The sequence below is a fragment of the Micrasema longulum genome, unplaced genomic scaffold (genome assembly GCF_059751315.1).
Source record: "Micrasema longulum isolate JH-2025_06_02 unplaced genomic scaffold, ASM5975131v1 h1tg000552l, whole genome shotgun sequence".
Taxonomy (NCBI): domain Eukaryota; kingdom Metazoa; phylum Arthropoda; class Insecta; order Trichoptera; family Brachycentridae; genus Micrasema; species Micrasema longulum.
This window is the reverse complement of record NW_028277748.1, coordinates 25,813-47,321: the sequence shown is the minus strand read 5'-3', so window position 1 is coordinate 47,321 and position 21,509 is coordinate 25,813. Positions and strand designations below refer to the sequence as shown.

At 30.9% G+C, this 21,509-nt stretch overlaps 2 protein-coding genes across 8 annotated transcripts in view; one reads left to right on the top strand and one right to left on the bottom strand.

The window, feature by feature from the left end:
• Klc (kinesin light chain) overlaps positions 1-4,198 on the bottom strand; it is a 105,365-nt gene extending 101,167 nt beyond the window's left edge. For 3 of the 4 annotated variants that reach the window (XM_088228006.1, XM_088228007.1, XM_088228010.1), the window contains exons 1-2: positions 4,077-4,132; positions 3,740-3,814 (exon numbers count right to left, since the gene is read on the bottom strand). In XM_088228006.1, coding sequence (XP_088084132.1) covers positions 3,740-3,780 — 41 coding nt within the window. In that variant the 5' untranslated portion in view covers positions 3,781-3,814; positions 4,077-4,132. Of the gene's footprint in view, positions 1-3,739; positions 3,815-4,076 lie in introns of all 4 variants that reach the window. The other variant, XM_088228009.1, reaches the window with a different exon arrangement.
• A 3,135-nt stretch (positions 4,199-7,333) lies between these two features.
• Positions 7,334-21,509, top strand: part of LOC148280673 (uncharacterized) — a 22,388-nt gene continuing 8,212 nt past the window's right edge. For 2 of the 4 annotated variants that reach the window (XM_088228005.1, XM_088228002.1), the window contains exons 1-2: positions 7,344-7,807; positions 13,435-13,585. In XM_088228005.1, the coding sequence (XP_088084131.1) occupies positions 13,442-13,585 (144 nt within the window). In that variant the 5' untranslated portion in view covers positions 7,344-7,807; positions 13,435-13,441. Of the gene's footprint in view, positions 7,808-13,434; positions 13,586-21,509 lie in introns of all 4 variants that reach the window. The other 2 variants (XM_088228004.1, XM_088228003.1) reach the window with 2 other exon arrangements.

The window sequence follows — 21,509 nt, the reverse complement described above, 5'->3', positions numbered from 1 at the left end:
AATCAAACGCTGATTTGAGTCTACCAAGCGCTTTATTTTATTTTTACAATATAAAAACAAAAATTTCTCTGACAATAGTTTCTATTGTTGTGACTTTGTTTTGAGAATTGTTTGTGACTATTGGTTTTTCCCAGAATTATGATTACTGCACATGCCATACTGAATTATAAATATTTTAAAAATAATATAAAGTGTTTGGTAGACTCAAATCGGTGATTGATTTTTATATTTAAAGTATAAATATGGAGTTCTACAAAATAAACGTCAAATCAATAAATACATTATTCAATGTGATACGAAAAATTGTAATTTTGTATCAGTCGAATATAATGCAATGAAAAAATATTTTTCACACTTTACGTTTTTTGGATTTTTTACAAAATTGTAGGTTACGCCGTTATACAATAATTCCACCGTGTGTTGAATTAATTTTGAGTATTGCCATTTAAACAACGGTGGCGCCCTCCTTTGTTTTCTAATCTACTTTGACATACTCTATAATGTATCGCAGCGATCGGCAATTGGCGGCCCGCGGGCCCCACCCAGCCAGGGAAGTGCTCCCGGCTCTCCGGGTTCCCTTCAGTTCCTGAACGGATCACTGTACCACAGTAGTATACGCAGCCCGGCCGTCAATCGAGGATTTCACTTTATTTTTACATAAATCAGAATGTTCGAGGTAACGAGTGTTGTAGTCGGCGACATGTTTTGTATTAAAATGCCGTTTCAAATTTATTATTTCATCGTATCAATTATTTAAATGCACATTAGGCACATTGGTTATTAATCATTTATGTTTTATTCGCACGCACACGAGTGACGTCGACGGTCACGTGACCCCTAAAAAAAATGACACATTCATACGGCCCGCCACCGACACTAATTGCCGATCGCCGATCTAAAGTGTTTTAAAACGGTGACATTTTGATATTTTGTAATTTTCCATAATTGTGAAAAATTAAAATTATATAATAAAGGGTCATCGGCGCGGGTTACCCCAGTGAGAACACATTATTTTTTATGTTTCATATTTTATAAAACGTAGAAATGAATCGTTTATTTTTTAAATATTGATAACAGTGACCGTGAAAATTTACGCACGCTAAGCAATGCAAAATATATTAAGTTTAAACCTTTTTACGGTAGAGACCTAAATAATCGATTACTTATTTAGATATTTACCAAGGAAGCTCAATTTTAGTGATAATGTATAATGTTTGTCGCTAGAGGCAAAACTAGCACTTCAACGGAGTTCTGGTGCCAACCCTTATGCATGGGAGCAAAGTGTGGAATTAGAAAAACAATTATGAACGTAGGTTGAATGCCGTATGGTAAAACGGTGTATAATGGGCGCGCACTAATGTTGAGATACGTGCATTATGCGAAGCTGAGACTAGAATTATTGACAACATCGAGAAAGGAGTGCTGCGTTAATTTGGACATGCAGTGTGAATGGACAGCGAAAGAACGGCTAAAAAGGTTAACGATGCGAATGTTGATGGATGCAGAAAAAGAGAAAGACCGAGGAAGACACGGCACGACCAAATTCAACAAATACTTAAAGATGGACACGTCGAAATTCGGAATAATTGGCGTGCGTGCATGAAGATGTATGAATATCATTGAGATATAATATATAGAGATAACACTCCATACAAATCCGAGATAAAAAGTCATCCCCAAAGGAAAGGGAAGACCAGCGGGGGGAGCAGGTATCGTCACGTCATATCACGTTGACTTTGACAAGCAAAACAAGTAGTACAGTAAAAAGCACGGACTTTTTACATCGGTCTACTGTAAGTTCTATTCAGTGCATCGCTCTCTTCCGCATACGCGTCACCTTTGTTTATCGTTTCACTATACGTTCGACTAACTGAGCAGGACAGAGACAGCTTACGACTGGTAACATATTAATAAAACGTTTTTTGACATTAAAATAGCTATTTTAAACAAGTATTGATTAAAATAAAAACATTGCTTACCGGTGAAAGGTTATGCTATCGATTTTTCTATCTTTTCTAGATCGATTTGTGCAGTATCTTAGCGTACATAATATAGGCATTTTAGTAATTACGAGGAGAAAAGTAGCCGACGAATGCTCTCAATGGACTAAATTCCGTTCTATCAAACATATGCCAATTGGCCCGCAGGTTGAGGGAACATATTTTGAACGTTTATGTTTACTCTAGTTATGTACCTCAATGATGAATGTAGAGAAAGCGAGGTCTGTATGCAAAGACAATGGCGTTTTATCCTATTTGCCTAACCCTACGGTGGAACGGCGTGATGGTTTTGTTGTTGTTATGTATATTTTTTGTTTATTTCAATTGCATTTGTACTAAGCCACATATTATAATAAGTACTGCTTTTATTAAATTCACAGCATTTGGGCCCAAAACACCCGTATATACGATTAGTAAGAGTATACACTTAATTAAAAATATCGAGCCATAATCGGCAGAACACCGTAAGCGAAAAATAGTGAATTGTGCATGAGAAGGTTTTTTAAAATCTTGGTTCCATATACATTTTTTTAATAATTCGGTAAATGTGATTTATAATGGTTGGTTACTGCCAATACTGAAACGACAGCCAAATTGTTTAAATACCTTTCGCTTTTAAGATAGTGGCGGGAACGCTGTTTTGCCTATAACTCTGACAGTGGTGTGAGCTAGCGTAACCGCCTACACTGTCATCGGTTACGTTGTTTTACTTAGCTTAAAAATAGTATGTCAACATATTTTATTTTTTTTAAGAATGGAATGATGCGGAGTAATACATAGAAAACTATAATTGGTCTATAATTTTGGTTTATTTGGAAACATTGTTTTTTTGTTATACTGGCTGTTGTGTTTTATTTTGATTAATAAAAAAATATATACTTAAATGTGGCAGGTGAGTTTTATTGAGCTACTTTGTTTTTAAGACTTGTGCAGGGGGCAATAAAAAACACACTTTTCCTTTAAAAAAAAGCAATTCGCATAAAATGTCGCTTACGTTGTTCTGCCAATTATGGCTCGATATAAAGGATGTAACACATTCAAAACGCTATTTCAAAAATGGTTCACATGCGAGCTTAAAATGGTACAAGCAGATAAAAATGTGTTTCCCGTTGGTAAGAATGCAAGAAACAAAAGGGAATAATAAAAAGGTGAAATGTCCAGCTTTTGTCTCAAAGTTTGAGAACATCTGTGAAGCCGAATGGCAAACGGATTTGGATGAGTCATTCTGACATTATAATAATATACACACTCACTATGAAGTGACACACATTTACAAATGTGTATTATTTGAGGCCTAACCATTGGAGAATTTAAAATAAGGATTTTGCTCCGTTAAAAACACTTTTACAAAGGACTTTTTTTCCAAATATGGCAGAATGACACATGCACGGGACCGAACAAATATTGTAGGTTAGGTAATGAGAAGTCATACAATATACCAATATTCTAAGCAGATTCGAATCGATTTTTGAGGAAAAAATCGTGTAAATAGAAATATATTTTCGTTGGGGAGTACCCGAGCAATTTAACTGGGATAATTCAATATAAATGTAGCAAACAAAACAATGAAATTACGAGGAAAGCTTTCGCCAGTAAAGTTACTACCTACGTACCACACTACAGACTAAAATACAAACAAAAATTGAGGAGTCTAGGGGCATTCTACGGAATAATTCAGTGGGAATACAGACAACACAGATACAATATTTGTACTAGAAACAGGTGTATATTTCACTCACGGTGTGCGTTCATCCATAACTTTAGGAATAACAGTGACCATAAGGCTATGTCATTAGAGCAGCATTTCCACCAATCTGGCGATAGGAAAATTGATGGCCATCAGTTAATTTGAGCGAGCTTATTACAATAACAAACAATATATTAAAACTAAATAGTATTAACATATAAGTCGTCAGAGGCGGATAAAATGGCGATGTCAAAGATGGTTATCAAAATCTCCGCCGATAGAAAACGAAATACGAAAAAAAAATTCCTGGATGATTTATAGCATTAATGTATAAGACAAAGTGTATATTTCAAGTGAATAAAGTATTTTTTTCTATCAAATTTACTTACCAATTCGATATTGACAGCTACACCACTACATCAACTCGTCACTTTGTTCTGGAATCAAGACAGCCAACCGAAAAAAGTTATTAAGCCAAACTTTTTCAGTACCTACCTACCTAGACGTCTTTTATTGGGAGATGTTCCCAAATATAGACTGCGGTATATGTCAGCAATATTATTATGTTACATATCTGCGTTATATAGATACAGAATACTATTTTAACAAAAAACTTCAGCATCATATCAACGTACTTGTAATTGAAAGAGTTTTTTTTTTTTGAAAAGTGTTAACTGTCTGCATAATGAAAACTATTTTTCAAATTGTAATATTAATGAGCAAGCATGGAAAACGGCTACTCAGAAAAAAAAATTATAATATTTGGTTGTGACCGATCGAAACAAAATTTTCAGCCGAAACCGATACTGAAACCGAATTTCGATTTCTGTCCTAATTTTGTCCGTAACCGAAACATGTTTGAATATGTTTACATGCCCAAAATTAGGCATTTTTAGTTTTAAACCTTATGAATTCGTTAAAATAAGTCTTAAATAAAATACACAACTAAATATAAAACATTAATTTAATGTTTAAATTAGTTTATTTTCAGCGCTTTTTGTTTCTTTGTTTTGTTATATATATAACATATATGTAACAACAGTGGCGGCATAAAGGGGGGGCCTTGGGGGTGGTCCGCCCCGGGTGCCCAGCACCAAGGGGTGACACCGTCCACAGTGCAGCTTAGAAAAAGGACTCGCATGACCACGAGCACTCACGACAAGCGGAGTGAGCGGGGCGAGTGCGGGGGGCATTCACTTATCCATATAAGACACAAATTTGAATATTTTCGAAGCGTGAAGTTATTGTCGTATGTTTACTCGCAGGAAATTGTTAATAAAGCTAATAACGTAAAAATGTTTAACAATATTTGAGTTTGTCCAAATGTTCGTAGACAAAAGACCGGATTTCACCCCCTCGACAGTCATTAAGATTAACAATTTACAACAGTGATGGAGAATAACTTAAATAAGGAAATATGGAAGTCTAGGCATTTACAGGGCTTATGACCTGTCATTGGCCGGTTTAAGTGGTCACTTACTAAAATCAACAAATGGAAGAATTGAAGAAATTTGAATGTTCTAACATAAGCAAAATGGTGAATGTTACACAGTGTGTAAAGTGGCCACTTAAACCACCCAATGACAGGTCATAAGCCCTGTAAATGCCTAAACCTTCATATTCCCTTATTTAAGGTATTCTTCATCCCTGTTGTAATTTGTTAATTTATTTGAATGTTTTTGAAACTATTAAATAAACCAATATCTACTTAAACTTTTAAATTAAAAAAAATAACTTTCAGGTCAGCCAAACATTGCGCCGACCATTCGATATTCCATACAGTTTTCGCTTTATACGGGACAGTTTGCAAACTGCACAATAAACTGTATTGTTTTTTTAGTCAAACTGACAAAATTTCTACATTCGAAGAGATGTGTGATCTCAGCAGCGGCAGAGAAAACGTTGACACAAGAGAAGCAGCATCCACACTCTTACCGGCTTTATGTGACTTTAATTTTTTATGGTATATTTCTTTCTGGTGTGAAGTCCTAGAAGAAGTGAACCAGGTACAAAAGTACATACAGAATCTGGGTTACTGCTGGAAAAATGTGTTATAAAAATGAAAGCGCCCAAAATTTACATTAAAAATCAACGTATCCAAGTAGTGGAAAAAGCTATTTCCTACGCAACTAAAAAATGTGAGGACTTGAAGAAGAGGAAGGAGAAGATTCCGAAAACGTATTCCAGGAGAAGTAGCCAGAGACTTTGGACTTACATTGCCAGAAGAGCTGCGGAGAACAATGTTAAAATGTGTCAATAGATTTAATAAAGAGCTTAACCGTTGATACAAAGCAGTAAATATAGATGACATCCTAATAATATTTTCTGTTGTGCAGCCTAAAACTTTTTTTATGTCAACAGAAGAAGAACTTCATGGTATAGTTCCAGATTTATCAAAATTCTATGATGAATTTTCCGATGAAGACATTGTTTTGGAAATTGTCCGACTACGGCGCCACGTGGAAGCCACCAGAATTTTTTGACAAGTGGCAGTCTAGTGAACTACCTTGGAGGTTCTGAGATTCTTTGTAAAATGGGATTATTCTGAGCCCATTCCAAATCTACCGCTGTGTCTCAAATTCTTCGGCTTCTTTGGCTTCGTGTGAAAGAAGGTTTTCAAAATTAAAGTTAATTAAAGCATATTTAAAATCAACTTTGAGCCGAGCGTGACTATCCAACATGTTTATTTTGTCAATTGAATGAGAAAGAAAAGTAAACCTCGACCATGTTTTTAAATATTTTAGTAAAATAAAGTCGCTTAAGCACGTTTAGTAAGTATTTGATGTCTTATTTTGGGGATGCTCATTTGAAAATCAACCCGGGTGCTAACCCACGCTCCGCCACCACTGTGTAACAGTTCGTCAATGTACGGTATCGGAACTTTTACTTATTAACTATAAAAGAATTACAAAAAACAAAAGATCTTAGAACTATTAATGATAATGAACAAATCACAAAAAAGTCTTGTTTATATTTTTAAATGAGACAATGGCAATACAGTAACTAATTGATTGAATGGACAACAATCCAATATCTTTAATTGTGTTTTTTTTTATGAATATATGATTAGTAATGTTTATTTGGGATACTTTCGTAAAAAATAAAGGTTTTCAAAAGTCTACTTGTAAACAAATATTAAAAATCGGTGGTCGGGCGCTACCAAAATCATTATGCCAAAATCATTCTGATTATGCCAAAATCTTAAAATCAAAATCTTTAAACTGGATTAAAGTATTTTAAGTGATAATCCCTTTAAATATCTAGACTTCCATATTCTCTAATAATTCCTTCATCTTAGTTAAGATACCATTCTAATAATTATTTCGTTTCTGATGAGATACTACCAATTTAGATAATCCAATTTAGTGCCACTTCCATAAAACACAATTTCTGACTGATTTCTGCACACTTCGTCTTCAACTGAGCACCAAAAGCAGTCGGTATTTTAAAAACATCAGATTATTACATTAAAAAAATACAATGTTCATAATAACAATACATTACTGTTATTATTATTGTTGTAATAATATATTACACCAACAACAAAACGAATAATTTTATTGGTGTATTATAAATTTTCATATTATGTCTATAATTGGTGTTACTAACTTCTGACATCATTATTTATAAGTTGAATTTGTTATGTTGGTACTTTTATCATTAATCTTTCAAGAAGCAATCTGATTGAACCTCTCGGAGTATTCGATTTTAAATTAAAATATTTTATTCAGTCCCGTGTTGACAGTGTACCGTGTGATTTTATTTGTGATAGTTATATCTTCTCATAGTATCATTTCTGATACGCGTGGACCTACGGCTTTTAATTTATCGATAAATTAAAATGTGTAACTTATAGGTTAGGTTAGTATATTGACAACTCTGTTTCCTTGGAATGAAACTGAATAATCGTGTATGTAATTTATTTGATTAAATTGCGTCAAAATACGAGTCAAGGTTTCTACAGTGAATTTAATATTGATTGTAAAAGTTGTCTTATTGCTGTGTTTCAAATTTCGTGGTGTTCAAATCAAAATTTGGCAGAGAATCGCGTAATGTTAAGTGATTCCTTTCTGCCAAAATTATTTAGAATAATAATAAAATAACTTTCAACAAGTTTAAGGTAATGCCTTCAGAAATTCATACGGTTGGGCTGGGTGTGTACATTCTGTCTATTATTTGGTTCTTTACATTGGTTTTGTGCATAATATCTGTCAGAACAGGGCAACTCATCGGTGCATTGGCCTTCATCATCTCTACTGTAATCACATTCATTCTAATACTAATTCCGAGGGCGACGGAAACCGATTCCCCTAGTACGGAGAAGGTTTACGACCCGCTGTTTGTGATCCGATATTGTTTATTAGCATTTCTTATAATAAGCATTTTGGGTGGTTTTGGCGCGTTCTTTGTTTACCACTGCATGACTCCAGTTCAAACTAAGAAACTGAGACATTGGATTCAATAATTTTAACATCAGGTATGTGTGAAATAGTTTCTGGTAATAATTTTGCACCAAAAGTATGTATGTATAAAAAAAAACATAATATAATATTTGGAATTTTAAATATTTTTTACATTCTTATATATTTTAAAATAGATGGATATTATCATCTTTCATATTGTTTTAATTTTTTTTAGTTTATTCAGATAAAAACTATAAGTATGCAATATTACAACTAAATACAAGTTTTATATAAATTTAATGCATATATTTACATTTACGTTTTAAAAAAAAACAATTCTTGTGTACATTATGGGGAGTCTATGGGACGTCTTACGATAATTTGTTTATTTTATTTTCAATTAGTAAATGGTATATTTTCATAAAATATAAACTATTTTTTTTATAAATATATCGTGTTTTTTCAATCAGTGCTACACAAAAAAGAATTATGAATATAACTTTTCACTTCTTTCTTAAATAATATGTTGTATTTATATTTTTATTTTAATTATATTATTCTGTATTATATCGCGCATCCTATAACTCAAAAAAATCTGATTTTTAATCAGGTATACTTAAAAAAAGGATAAAAAACCCTCGTATGGTAAAAATTGACATAATTTTAGCTTCACAACTTACTCACTTGATAGTTGTATAACACACTCTCACCAACACTTATTTGAGTGTTGCCATTCTTGAACAGTGTCATAATTTTTCAAACTGTTTTTTTATGACAATCGGGATTTTCTTTAAAAAATGTTACTGAATTTTTTAGGACAAATCAAAATATACATGACGCAACGGCATCGCTTAAAAGTGTTAAAAGATTTTTTTTAAATCAATGAAATATTTATTTATTTATTCATTCAAAATTACAAAATTAAATATTTATGAACTTATTAAGGCATTTTAGGCTATGCCCGTGTCAAGCCACAATAAATAACAATAAAAATACATAGTAAAATTAAATAGATCAAATTATTATGACATAGAATAACAATCTAAAAAAAAAGGTAAATGTAATAAATAATCAAATTCCAAAGAATACAATGCAAAAAAGATAATCAGAAATAATTTTTAAAATATAAATTATACAAATTAAGAATCACACATAATCAAATATACAAAATAGTGGTATCATTAAAATCAACAAAATAATAGTAAAATATAGTATTTAAAAAAAACAAAATAAGAGAATCATTTAAATCAATAGAAAAAGAATATTTATAAATAAAAGCATAATTGAGAAATGTATTCTAATATATTCTCAATATGCATGGTTTTATTTAGTTTTTAAGCTCTTGTGGGCCTCGATTACTAGCACTATCTCCATCAGTACATATCAAGACAGTATAAAGTGGAAATCGGGTTGTGGTCCCGTGGCTAGTGTCTCGGACTCACGTACCAAAGGTCCGTGGTTCGAATCCCACTCTACCCCAACTTGATTCCATTTTCTAATTGAGAGTTATTTACAACTCGTTGTAAATGGCCCTCAAAATTAAATATTTGGGTCATAAGAACGCAAATATTTCTTTTTTCAATAAAAAAAAAAAAGAAATCAATATTTTTGTACAAATATTTGTGTGAAATTTTAAGATATCTTCGTCAGTAACCTGTAATTGGAACATGTTTTGAAAAAAAATCTTAATTTTAATTTGTAGATAACGTTGAAGATAAATGTTAATTTCCCATTGTAATACAGGCCCTGGAAATTTAGTTTTTTTGGGTTATGACTATTTTATTAAATGTATGACATATTATGTAGAGTAGTTAGATTTTTAATTATGAAATGTGCAATACAATTTAGAATCAAATTATGTAATGTTGCTAATTTTTTCACTTAAACGTGGAAAAAAAAAAAAAAAAATATTCCATATTTTTAAGCTACTACTTGACCCAATTGCAAATACCGACCTTTTTTTTACTGCGCTTTGACACCTTCAGATTAGTAGGATTTTCAAAACAGCTAAATGATTTGCTCACATATTTGTTTGGAATATCTTTGGACCTTTCATACTCCAAGATTTATACTGTATGGTATTTTACAATAGTGACTGATACATTTAAATTTAAGCATTATTTGCAAATTCCAAATAATTACATTATGATTAAAAGTGAAATGTCTTTCAAGTGTTTTATATGCCTGGGAAAGTAAGACATAATTTTATATTTGTGAAGTACAAAATTGTGAAATAGGATTTTTAAAATATTTTTTCACATAACTTGTCTGCGAAAGAGACAAATATAATTGTAGCTGCAAGACGATTAGTAATCTAGCTTCAATAGGTAAATGTTATCAACTATCTAAATTTAGTAAATGGGGTCTAGAATCCCAACCGTCAATGCGCTCAGTAGCTGGAAGACTTGTAATCTTAACTTTTTTTTATACATTTGTTTTTATTTCGTTTTTTGAAATATCACTTAAACTCTAAACTGCATTAAAAAAAATGTAAATAGGGGCTAGATTTTTTACTGTCCATGTGCTCTGTAGCTGCAAGACGTGCTGTAATCTAGCTCCTATATATCATAATTGTAATATATCATAATTGGAGACGAGAAACTAGAATCCCAACTGTCCATGTGTTCTGTAGCTGCAAGACGTGCTGGGATATTTATTTATTGTACCACGCCCTTAAGGTGATTTTCACAAAAATGGCGCTGTATAAATTATCCAAATATATATATTTATACATGTAAATACTATTTACTGTACAATTTAAGTAAGTGTTAGTATATTTATTTTCTTTGAAATCACTGAATTAAACCTTAAATTAAAGACATGAAATTAAACCTAAAAAAATAGCAGCTTTCAAAAATAACTGTTAGTGCGGCTAGGAATAGCAGGCCCAACATTCGACAGTATGAAGGCTAACTGGAGATCGGATATTTACTCAGTGAAAACCAAATGTCGTCTATTTAACGCCTGCAAAACACTTGTTCTCTTCTACAGATGCGAATCGTGGCACCTCACTAGGGCCCAAAACAGCAAAATACTGAGTTTTGAGAATAGATGTCTCAGAAGAATCTTGGGTGTGCTGTGGTTTGATGTTGTAAGGAATGAAGTAATAAGAGGACGGACACGGCAAACTCCAGCGACACTGTCATCAAGTAGAGGCGATAGATACGGTTGGCTGGGCCATACATTGCGGATGCCTCCTGAGAACCTTAACCACGCTTGCCTACTTTGGACGTCCACTGTAGACGATTCGTCCGCAGTTTATGTCAGAATTACGAGACGCGAACTTGACTTTGGAGGACGCACAGGAGCTAGCTGCCAAAAGATATGCTTGCAGGCTCTTTATGGACACCATACACTCCAACTAGGAAGCCGACATGGACTGATGATGATGAAATTAAACCTTATTTGCTGAACGGTTTTAGAACTTTACTGTTCCCTTTTCAATGTGTAAAAATTAAATTAAACGAGTAAAATATATGTAATATATAAACAAAGCTTACATAAGTATCTACAAATAAAAACGAGGTCTTAGAGTAAAGTACTCATTCAAGGAAACAAAAAATTAAATAATGTAAAAAAATAAAAATTAAGAACCAACATCATTTATTGTCTTAATTGCCCATTGACTTGACAAAAAAAGTGTAATCATCATCAGGTGTAAATATAAACTAAACTAAAATATATACACAGATTAGTACTTAGGTACTGATAGGGTCAGGTGGAAGGGTCAAGGCAATGTGAGGTGGAGGGGGTGAGGTTTCCCTAATTATGGGGAATATTGATAGCATGAATGAAGAATTTTGGAATATAATATTATTAATTAAAGTTTTCTTTAAATTTGTTTTTTTTTGGATTTCAATATTTTCTACGTTATTCATTATAATACCTTTATTTGTGACAGAATGTAAATGTTTAATTTTATGTGAATGAAAATAATGGTTTGCATCTATAATATGGTTTGCAAATCCAGAAAAACTATTGCTCATAAGTCCACAGCGGTGTTCGTTAACTCTAACTTTTAAATTTCTCCCAGTTTGGCCGATATATTTACTATTACAATCTCCGCACGTAATTTCATACACGCCACTTTTTTCTAAAAGTTCTATTTTCGATTTGGAGTTATCAAGTATTTTCCCTAAATTGTTGTTTGTATAGAATGCGGGTTGGACATTGGGGGGAATTTACTAAACCAGTGAATAGAATTTTCTGCCAGGATTTATTTTCAGTTTTTATGTTTTTATTTGCAGAATATAAGTATTTTCGGATGAATTTTTTTTTTCTTGAACATTTTTTCTATCAAGTCACAATCATATCCATTGTTATTAGCTATTTATTTTATTATATTTAATTCGCAATTATAATTGGCCTTACTATGGGGGATATTAATTAATCTGTTTAACAAAGAGTGAAAACTGGCACTACACTGACTATGAAAATTACAAAGTTTTTTATTTTAAATAAATATATTTGTTTTTCTTATTATTATTATTATTTTTTGATTGAGCAGATACAGTCTAATTAGTCCTCCTTATTTTGACTGTAATTTTTTATGTAAAGATATTTATTTTTAAGTAGAATTATATATTTTTATAGGTAAACTTCACCAACAAGCCACAAAAAGTGACTTGGTGAGGTTTTTGTATTTATTAGGTGTACTACTTTTTTATGTATCTTAATTTTTATTCATGTGTACTTTTGTAATTAATAAATAGATAAATTAATTAAAAATTAAATAATATCCGTTTTCACAAACTGCCCTCCCGCTCGAATATTTTTCTTTTTGTTTCAAATTAATTTCATTTTATTCACACATACCACCTAAAGGCTTATATCTACAAGTTTGCAATAAAATAGTTCCAAATCTCTAAGATCATTGGCGTTGAATTTATTTGATTTTTATTTTTTTTAAATAAATATTATTTTACTACCTTAAAATTTAATTTTTATTACTTCGGTGCCAATTACCTAATACTTTAATGAGAACTTTCTTAATCGCAAATGCTTTAAATACTTTTACCACTTATAAATTTTATTTAAATATAACATATTATAACATATATTACATATAACATGACTCGCTTGTAGTTTTTATAATATTTTATTTTATTTGACAGTAAATCAATCTAAACAACCATAATATGATAATAAAATATTATATGATATATTTCATAACATCTGCATACCTATGTGTATTCTAAGAAATGTGTTTTGTAATTATTAATGGTGTTTGTATTATATGGTAATTTATGACTTATCACCAAATCACATTGTTTCATATTCTTTTACTGGTTTAGTTAAAAATCAAACAATGAAAATCATGATGTGTTTAATATTGCATTTACAGTTTCAAGATGTCTAGTTCGTTAACGAAGGGCCTTCGCTCTCCACTGCGCCAAATCCTGGATTTGCTACGCCATAGTAGGAATAATTTATTCACATCTCCCAAACACCATGAGATTATTGTTATTCGGAATAATGATGAGTTTGTTGACAGGGTAAGTCAGTACAAATTAAAATGTATTTTATTTTGTATTAATAAATTATTGCTCGGCTATTTTCTTAGATTTGTTTATACTATTTTATAGATTTGTTACCCTTTCAGCCCGGGCGTTCATTCAAATTTACACAAATTTAGATTATTTTTTCTCTCGTACCTACCGAAATTCAAAAGCAACGAGTTTATTTTTTAATTGCTGGAGTCCCTTAGTATGTCTCTATTTTTTTTGTATACATCTATAATCAGCATTACACAGAAAAGTTCGTTTTTAACTTTGATAGCTGGCTTCTGGCTGGTTTGTTTTGTTTTGGAGTGAATTTTTACCGTCCTTATAAATTATATGTAAGGCAAGTTTTAAATATGTTTCAGTAAAATTAAATTAATTTGATTAAATAAACATATATTGGAAGATAATAACATTTTTCAAATGAATTTTGTTGATTAAAAAGAATATTTAAAAAATCAAAAATACTTTTTTTTTCAATAATTCCTGAAGTACACTCAAAATAAAATTTTTGTTTTTACATCCACAAGAATTAATTCAGGTCTGAAAGGGTTAAATCTTCCAAATCAACTATAATATTCTCAACAAAACATTTATTTATTTTTACACCTGTTTTTTAACATAGTCAGATATCTACTTTCTTAAAAACTAAATCTAAAGAAATTGAAGTTTTTTGAGAGAGTATAATTTTTTCTCAATATTTTGTATTAAGAAGCTTTCTTATGTTATCATTTTTTACATTATAATTTATAATGCTTAGTCACTGTAATGTTACCAAACATTATGTTGTGAATTCTAACTTTTCCGCCTCAAGGTATTACTTGCACCCTCTAACGAAATTCATTTGTCGTATCGCATCATTCAAAAACATTGTAGGTCGCAGGTTCACACTCGCATTTGCCCTTGAAACAGCGCGTTATCTCAAAATGCGCAGGAGTCAATTTCATGACAATTCGCGCAGATCTGCACCTTCGACAAGCCAATCGTATCGCGCGTCTTCCCTCGACCGTCGCAACCCCGTGCGGAGACCCTTCCTTCTTCTGCCTACGTGCCCCAGTTGTGTCGAAATCTAGGACCCGTACACGCGCATGTGACGATTGCACCCCACGCCGTAAAACGTTAATAAATCGTAATTAAAGCAAAAATTGCTTGGTGGATGAAAATTTTTGCCACTTTTAACTTGGGGTACTCGAGCCCTCGGTACATATCGATTAACTTACCTCAAAACTTGCAGATAGGGGTCGGTAGTGTATATAGTTTATCTCCAACTATACTGTCATGGTGGTATGAAGTCCATAACTTCCGATTGTAATCGCAACCCGGGAAACATTAGAGGTTGACATATTATTATAGTTTTATTTCTATATTATAAACATTTTTTAATGAGAAATTTTAGTTGATTTCATGTACATTTACAATAGACACCACTTTCAATCACCTCATTTAGTGGTGGTTTAGACTCCATAGATGATAGCCAAATATATAGCTGTGTAAGCGTACATAATGTTTAACACTCTCTGTTTACTTGTGTTTACCTGCGGGCAGCATTACTCACACCTTAATTCATAACTTATTAACTGCTGTGTCATTAAGAACTGCTGACGAATTTGCCCGAACACAGTCAAATTTGAAATCAGATACAGTTCCATTTAGTATATGAAAATAGGCTCACAGTTTTGAGAAATATTTAGTTTATTTGTGGAGAAAATTGCTTTTGCATGCATGTATATTTTTTAATTTATGATTTAGAATTTCTTAAAAAAATTCTTAACAATAATTTGAAATATTTTTATACTATTTTGTCTGTTTTTAGAGAAGGGTTAATTTTTTTCGTTTTATGTCATAAAGTGTAATAATTATGTAGTATACGTATCTAGATGGAATTCTGATTTCTAAAAAATATTTTTTTAAATAAAAGTAAATAGAATATTGTCTTAAGAATAAATAGTTTAATTTTAAAATATTTATGTTTTTCTAAATAAAGTTTCACCATTTTTCTATTTATGCTATTCTAAGTTTGTCATTTGATTTCATTTAAATTATTTATTGACAATTCTTGATGGAATTCCATTGTAACGATGTAATAACTTATATTTACATATTAATAACTTAAATTTAAATTTAAGTTATTAATATGTAAAAATAAATAAAAAAAATAATTTAAATTTAAATTAATAACTTATATTTACATATAAGTTATTAATTTTAAAAATACTTCGTACACTTCCACTTATTTATTTTGACCAATTAGCGCTTTCACCCTCTAATGGGCAGCTTCAGACTGGTGAATATTATACAGTGTAAGGGTAATTTATATAAAACTAAATATTATCTTAAGTCTAGGTATATTTAAAAATAAGTTGAAAAAAAAATACAGTATGAAATATTTCAATAGAACAGAGTGAGACGAATTATTGAAACATGTGTTGGCGGTATACTTTTAAGAGAATATTCTATTATATGAAAAATATTTATTGTTTTATTACAATGTACAGGGTCTAACTAAGGGGGCTAATAAGGGTGAGTTTTTAAATTCTATCTGTTGATTTATCAAAATTCTATCGCTATTCGATATTTAAAAACTCACCCTTATTAGCCCCCTTAGTTAGACCCTGTACATTGTAATAAAACAATAAATATTTTTCATATAATAGAATATTCTCTTAAAAGTATACCGCCAACACATGTTTCAATAATTTGTCTCACTCTGTTCCATTGAAATATTTCATATTGTATTTTTTTTTCAACTTATTTTTAAATGTACCTACACTTAAGATAATATTTAGTTTTATATAAATTACCCTTACACTGTATAATATTCACCAGTCTGGAGATGCCCATTAGAGGGTGAAAGCGCTAATTGGTCAAAATAAATAAGTGGAAGTGTACCAAGTATTTTTTAAATTAATAACTTATATGTAAATATAAGTTATTACATCATTTGTCATTTGAGTTTACTTGTTTATTAATGAAGAATTATTATAATGATTTTAAATTTCAAATTGAAACAAAGGTTCCACAATTCATTCTGTTTATCATCTCAAGAAATCTCTTATCTGAGGTTATTTTAGTTCGGTAGTCAGATGGCAGAAGATACCATCTGACTACCGAGTTACCTCTGTATAGCACACCTCGAAGTCCGATTATCTCAGAATATGTTCTTCAGAGATATCTCTCTGTTGGCTTGGGCTAGCGATATTATATTTTTCCCCTTAATGGCATAAATAATCCTTTTTAGGATGGATTGCCTAATAATTTTTTTAAAAATCATCTATTATATTGAATTTGACCAACGTCTCAGTGATGGTTATAATCTATAAAATTTCTTACTATTTCAAACCTCTTTGCAGTCATAGTAATTTGTAAAAAATGCTAGATATTATTCATCATAGCACATAACTTCATTTTTAATGTATTGGAATTTTTCTTATTTTATGACTTAATGCCTCTAACCTTGTGATGATGAGTTTATCAAGTTTAATAGATGTTTCAACAGACTCTTTAAGAAAAGAATATGAAAATCTACGGTCTAATGACTTGTCATTGGCTGATTTAAGTGAGATATGGTCTTAACCCTGTAAATCCTTGACTTCAGTATTATTTATTTATTTATTTTTGCACCACAATAGGCCAGGAGGCCCAATTACAGTGGTGAATTACATTACAGAACACCCAGGCTTGAGAAAAATCACATTTTAATTTTTGTGTTCTCATTGGGAATCGAACTCGGAACTTTTCGTGTGTGAGTCAAGCGTCTTGACCACTACACCACGGAGGCCTTATCTTCTCAAAGAGGTTCTTTATCACCATTGAAATATCTATCAATGTTTATATTCTAGTTATTTTAAATTTATTTTCTTTTATTCAGGAAACATACAGTACAATAACATAGTTTTATAATGTACAAAATTAAACTTAATTCTACTGGACCAGTGAAGTTTCCATATTATAATATTACATGCTAAGGTTATTAATTCACTATTTTATTTTTTAGAGTACAAAATTAATAAGGGAAAAAAAACCATAACTGAAAGCAGTTTAAAAATAAAATTAAAATCAAAGTAAAAAAAGTTATGTTAAAAGTATCTAGTCACTATGTAGGAAATAATATTAAAAATAAAAAAACTTACTAAAAGTAATTAAAACTGTTAATAAATAAGAATAAAAACATGCTCAAATGCAAAAAATCATTTTCAAAGAGGAAAAATATATAAAATTTAAGAAGTAAAAAAAATAACAAATGAGAAGCAACAATACAAGAAATGAAAGAAAGTACCCAAATTAAAGTTAATTTAAAAAACAACTTTAAAAATAATAAAATGTTACGGTAAGGAAAGCAATATGTTATTTTTAAAGCAATTCTAAAAGTAATTAGAAGTAGTTAAAAAATATAAAATCATGCTCAGAGTAATTAAAAGGAAGAAAAAAAAACTGTATTTCCAAAATCCTTACAATGAATAAAGGCAATGTTAAGAGAAAATTTTAAAGTAAAGGTAGTTAAAAAAAACATTAAAGCGATACTAACAGTAATTAAAATTTCAATAAAGAAATTTAATTTTAAAAAAACAAGATCGAAGTTTTGTTTTTTAAATAATTGTAATCCTGTATGATAGATATATATATGATTGAAAAAGCTGTTAAAAGTTTAACAAGATCTGTGTAAAAACTAATTCTGACAATAGTTTGTATCGACGCTAGGTATTTAAAAGTTTGTTAAAGGTTATTTCATAATACATAATTACTTTATAAATCAGTTTGTTTCCTAAGACTGATTAGTATCGACCTTTGGTTGATGTATGCACACCTTCTGTATACACACTTAGATAACGTAGTTCTAAGAAATTCACATTTGACTCGCTCAATTATTATTGACTCTTGAGTATTTATTTGTCTTACATACAATAGTCAATTTATATTGATAACTGAGACTAAAACTGTAATGAGACAACTTCTTTCTACACTGTATTACCTAAAACCTTTTCACTTTGCTGAAGGTCATACCAGGGTGTACCTACCCTATTTACTAAACCATGTTTTAGTTGTCTCACAAAAAAGTTTAGTGGAATCAGATGGTTTTCTGGATGACATGGATTTTCACTGTACAATGAGGTTCATAGTGCCGATCCATTATAATATATACTACATATATATAAAAAAATAATCATTTCAACTTTATGTAATTTTCATATTTCTTTAATTATTAGGTTGGCTGAGTGGGAAATTATTTAACTTCATGTGCTTATTATTATATATTATAGTATTGTTTCAATAAATATAAAAATTCGAAATCTGAAATAAATTTTCCTGTTTTGTAAAGATCAAAGATTATTGAGATAAATAAAGTGTCTACTTAGCTAAACAAATTTGGGTTACATCAGTGGTACAAAATCACTTTTGCTTTCAGTACATCAATTGGCATTAAGGTCATTATCGATCGCTATTGAGGTTAACAGCTAGCAACTAAAATATCTTGCACCCATTCTAACATGCATGTTTCAATACTTATTCTGTTTCATAATTTTATTTTTGCAATGTGCATAATTCAATACATTTTACTTCCAAAAAATTGCAGTATACTGTATTATGAAACATGTCACTCGAAGTTTTTTTAAATTTATTTTTTATTTTTTTAAATAAACGGCATAAATTGACTTTAACATATATTGAACATAAATATGAAAAACAAATACATATATAAATACATAACAAAAAATTATAAAATTTCTTTGTATTAACATATTAATGCTCAGTCAAATTTTAATTATTAACAAATTACAACAGAGATGAACATTTTAGAGAAGGTAATATAGAAGTCTAGGCGTCTACATGGCTTATGACCTGTCATTGGCTGGTTTAAGTGGCCACTTTACATACCTTAAAAAAAACTTTGCATTTTTGGCCAGGATATTAATCAATTTTGCAAAAAAATAATCCTTGCATCTTTGATGAAATTATGTCTTAAAGGAAGGAATATTGATGTACAGATATTATTCCTTGCACATAATGCTTGGTTTCTTTTTCTTTTATTTGATTAATTATTTTTAATCTAAACATAAATTAGATATACTTTGACATTGAAATATCTGACTACCTACAGGGTTTTTTGTCTGAAGTAATTTGGTTTCTTTTTTACAATGATTTTTATATTGGTTTATTTTTTAATATACACGATTTTACCATTTAATTAGCATAATCAATGTAAAAACTTAATGCTAAATATACTTGGCCTTTTTGCGCATCGTATAAATAAAGTAATGTTTATGATAGTGAGATCGTTTATGATGGATGCTATCATGCCATGATCTATGATTTAGTTTGATGTGCTTGCCAAAACTTCAATCACAGATTTCATTTATCTAATTTAGTCGTTAGACAATTCTGTCCTTTTAAAGATGGTCAATGTATTAATTTAATATCAAGTGCAATGTTATTATAAACATTATACACATCTTGATAAATATGAAATTTAAACGCGATTAAAGAAACTCTTATCATTAAAATTTAATTAGTAAAATCTAAAATATATTGATGTTAGCTAATTAACGATTAATTAATATGCATTCATGATTTTAACATTTAAATCAAACACTGGTTTGAATGTTTTTCAAGTATATAGTCTTTATTCAAGAAAATCCCATATTATTTTACATCTTAAAACATACAATATTAAACAATATTTGTCCTAATAAACTATCAACTAATACAATATGCACCAACTCAACACTGATTTTCTAGTGAGTCGGGGCACAGTTCACAGGCATGGGTCGTTCTTGATTGTGTCACTATAAATTATGTCCCTGTCCCGTATAAATGTATGTAAAATGTTATTCAACATTATTTTTGGTACGTGTATTTTGTACATACACAAATCTGGATTTCTCCCAAGGGGGAGTAGGTATATATGGTCATAAGCCCTGTAAACGCTCGAATATCCATAATCCTGAATTTGAAAAAATTCTACCTCATCTCTGTAGGGATATTAATAAAAATAAAATGTTATTAATAACAAAATAAAAAAAATATTTTGAGTTTATCCAAATGTTTGTAGACTAAATACTGGATTTCACCCCCTAGGGAGTCATTAAGATTAACAAATAACAACAGGGATGGAGAACATTTTAGAGAAGGGAATGTGGAAGTCTAGGTATTTACAAGGCTTATGACCTGTCGTTGGCTGGTTTAAGTGGCCACTTTACACACTGTGTAACGTTCACAATTTTGCCTATGTTTGAACATCCATATTTCTTCAATTCTTCAATGTGTTGATTTTAGTGAAGTTTAAGAGCTGAAACTGAAATCTCAAAATATTTCTCTCAGAAAAAAAATTCCATGCCCAATTTCAAACCACTGGTTTACCGACGAGTTAGAAGGTCCACCATTTTCACTAGGTCGTCCCTTCCGCTGGTTGTAAGGCAGCGGAAACCGAAGAACGAAGCACACACTGGTTTCACTGGCAGCGAAAAGCCAAATCGACTCGTAGTCCTGAAAAGGACTTTTAATTTCAAAAGAAATAGCCGTGGTCGGGATCCATAAGGTGAGAAGTCCAGTAGTCGAATCCAAGGGCAGGCGAAGGTCTTGTAGAGTAGTCGGTATCGGCGGAGGGTAGAGCGGGAGATGATTCAAACAAGAGCAGTAGAATGAGACTTATTTATTGACTGGTGCCGCGGCCTTTTATTCACAAAAAATATACATAGCCCATACCAGATGGCCAATCACGGGCGGGAGTTAGCCGACTAATCCCGTCACGAGAGAGATAGCGTTCTGTCGCCCTCTCTATCTGTCCCTCTCTCGCCACGTATAAGGACTACCTCCTCCTGCCACCTGACCGCATTAGGGTGTAGACTGCGCGGTAAATAACATGCACAGAACGGAAATATCATTGTTAAATTGAGTATGATGCGGCGATATTTTTATTAAA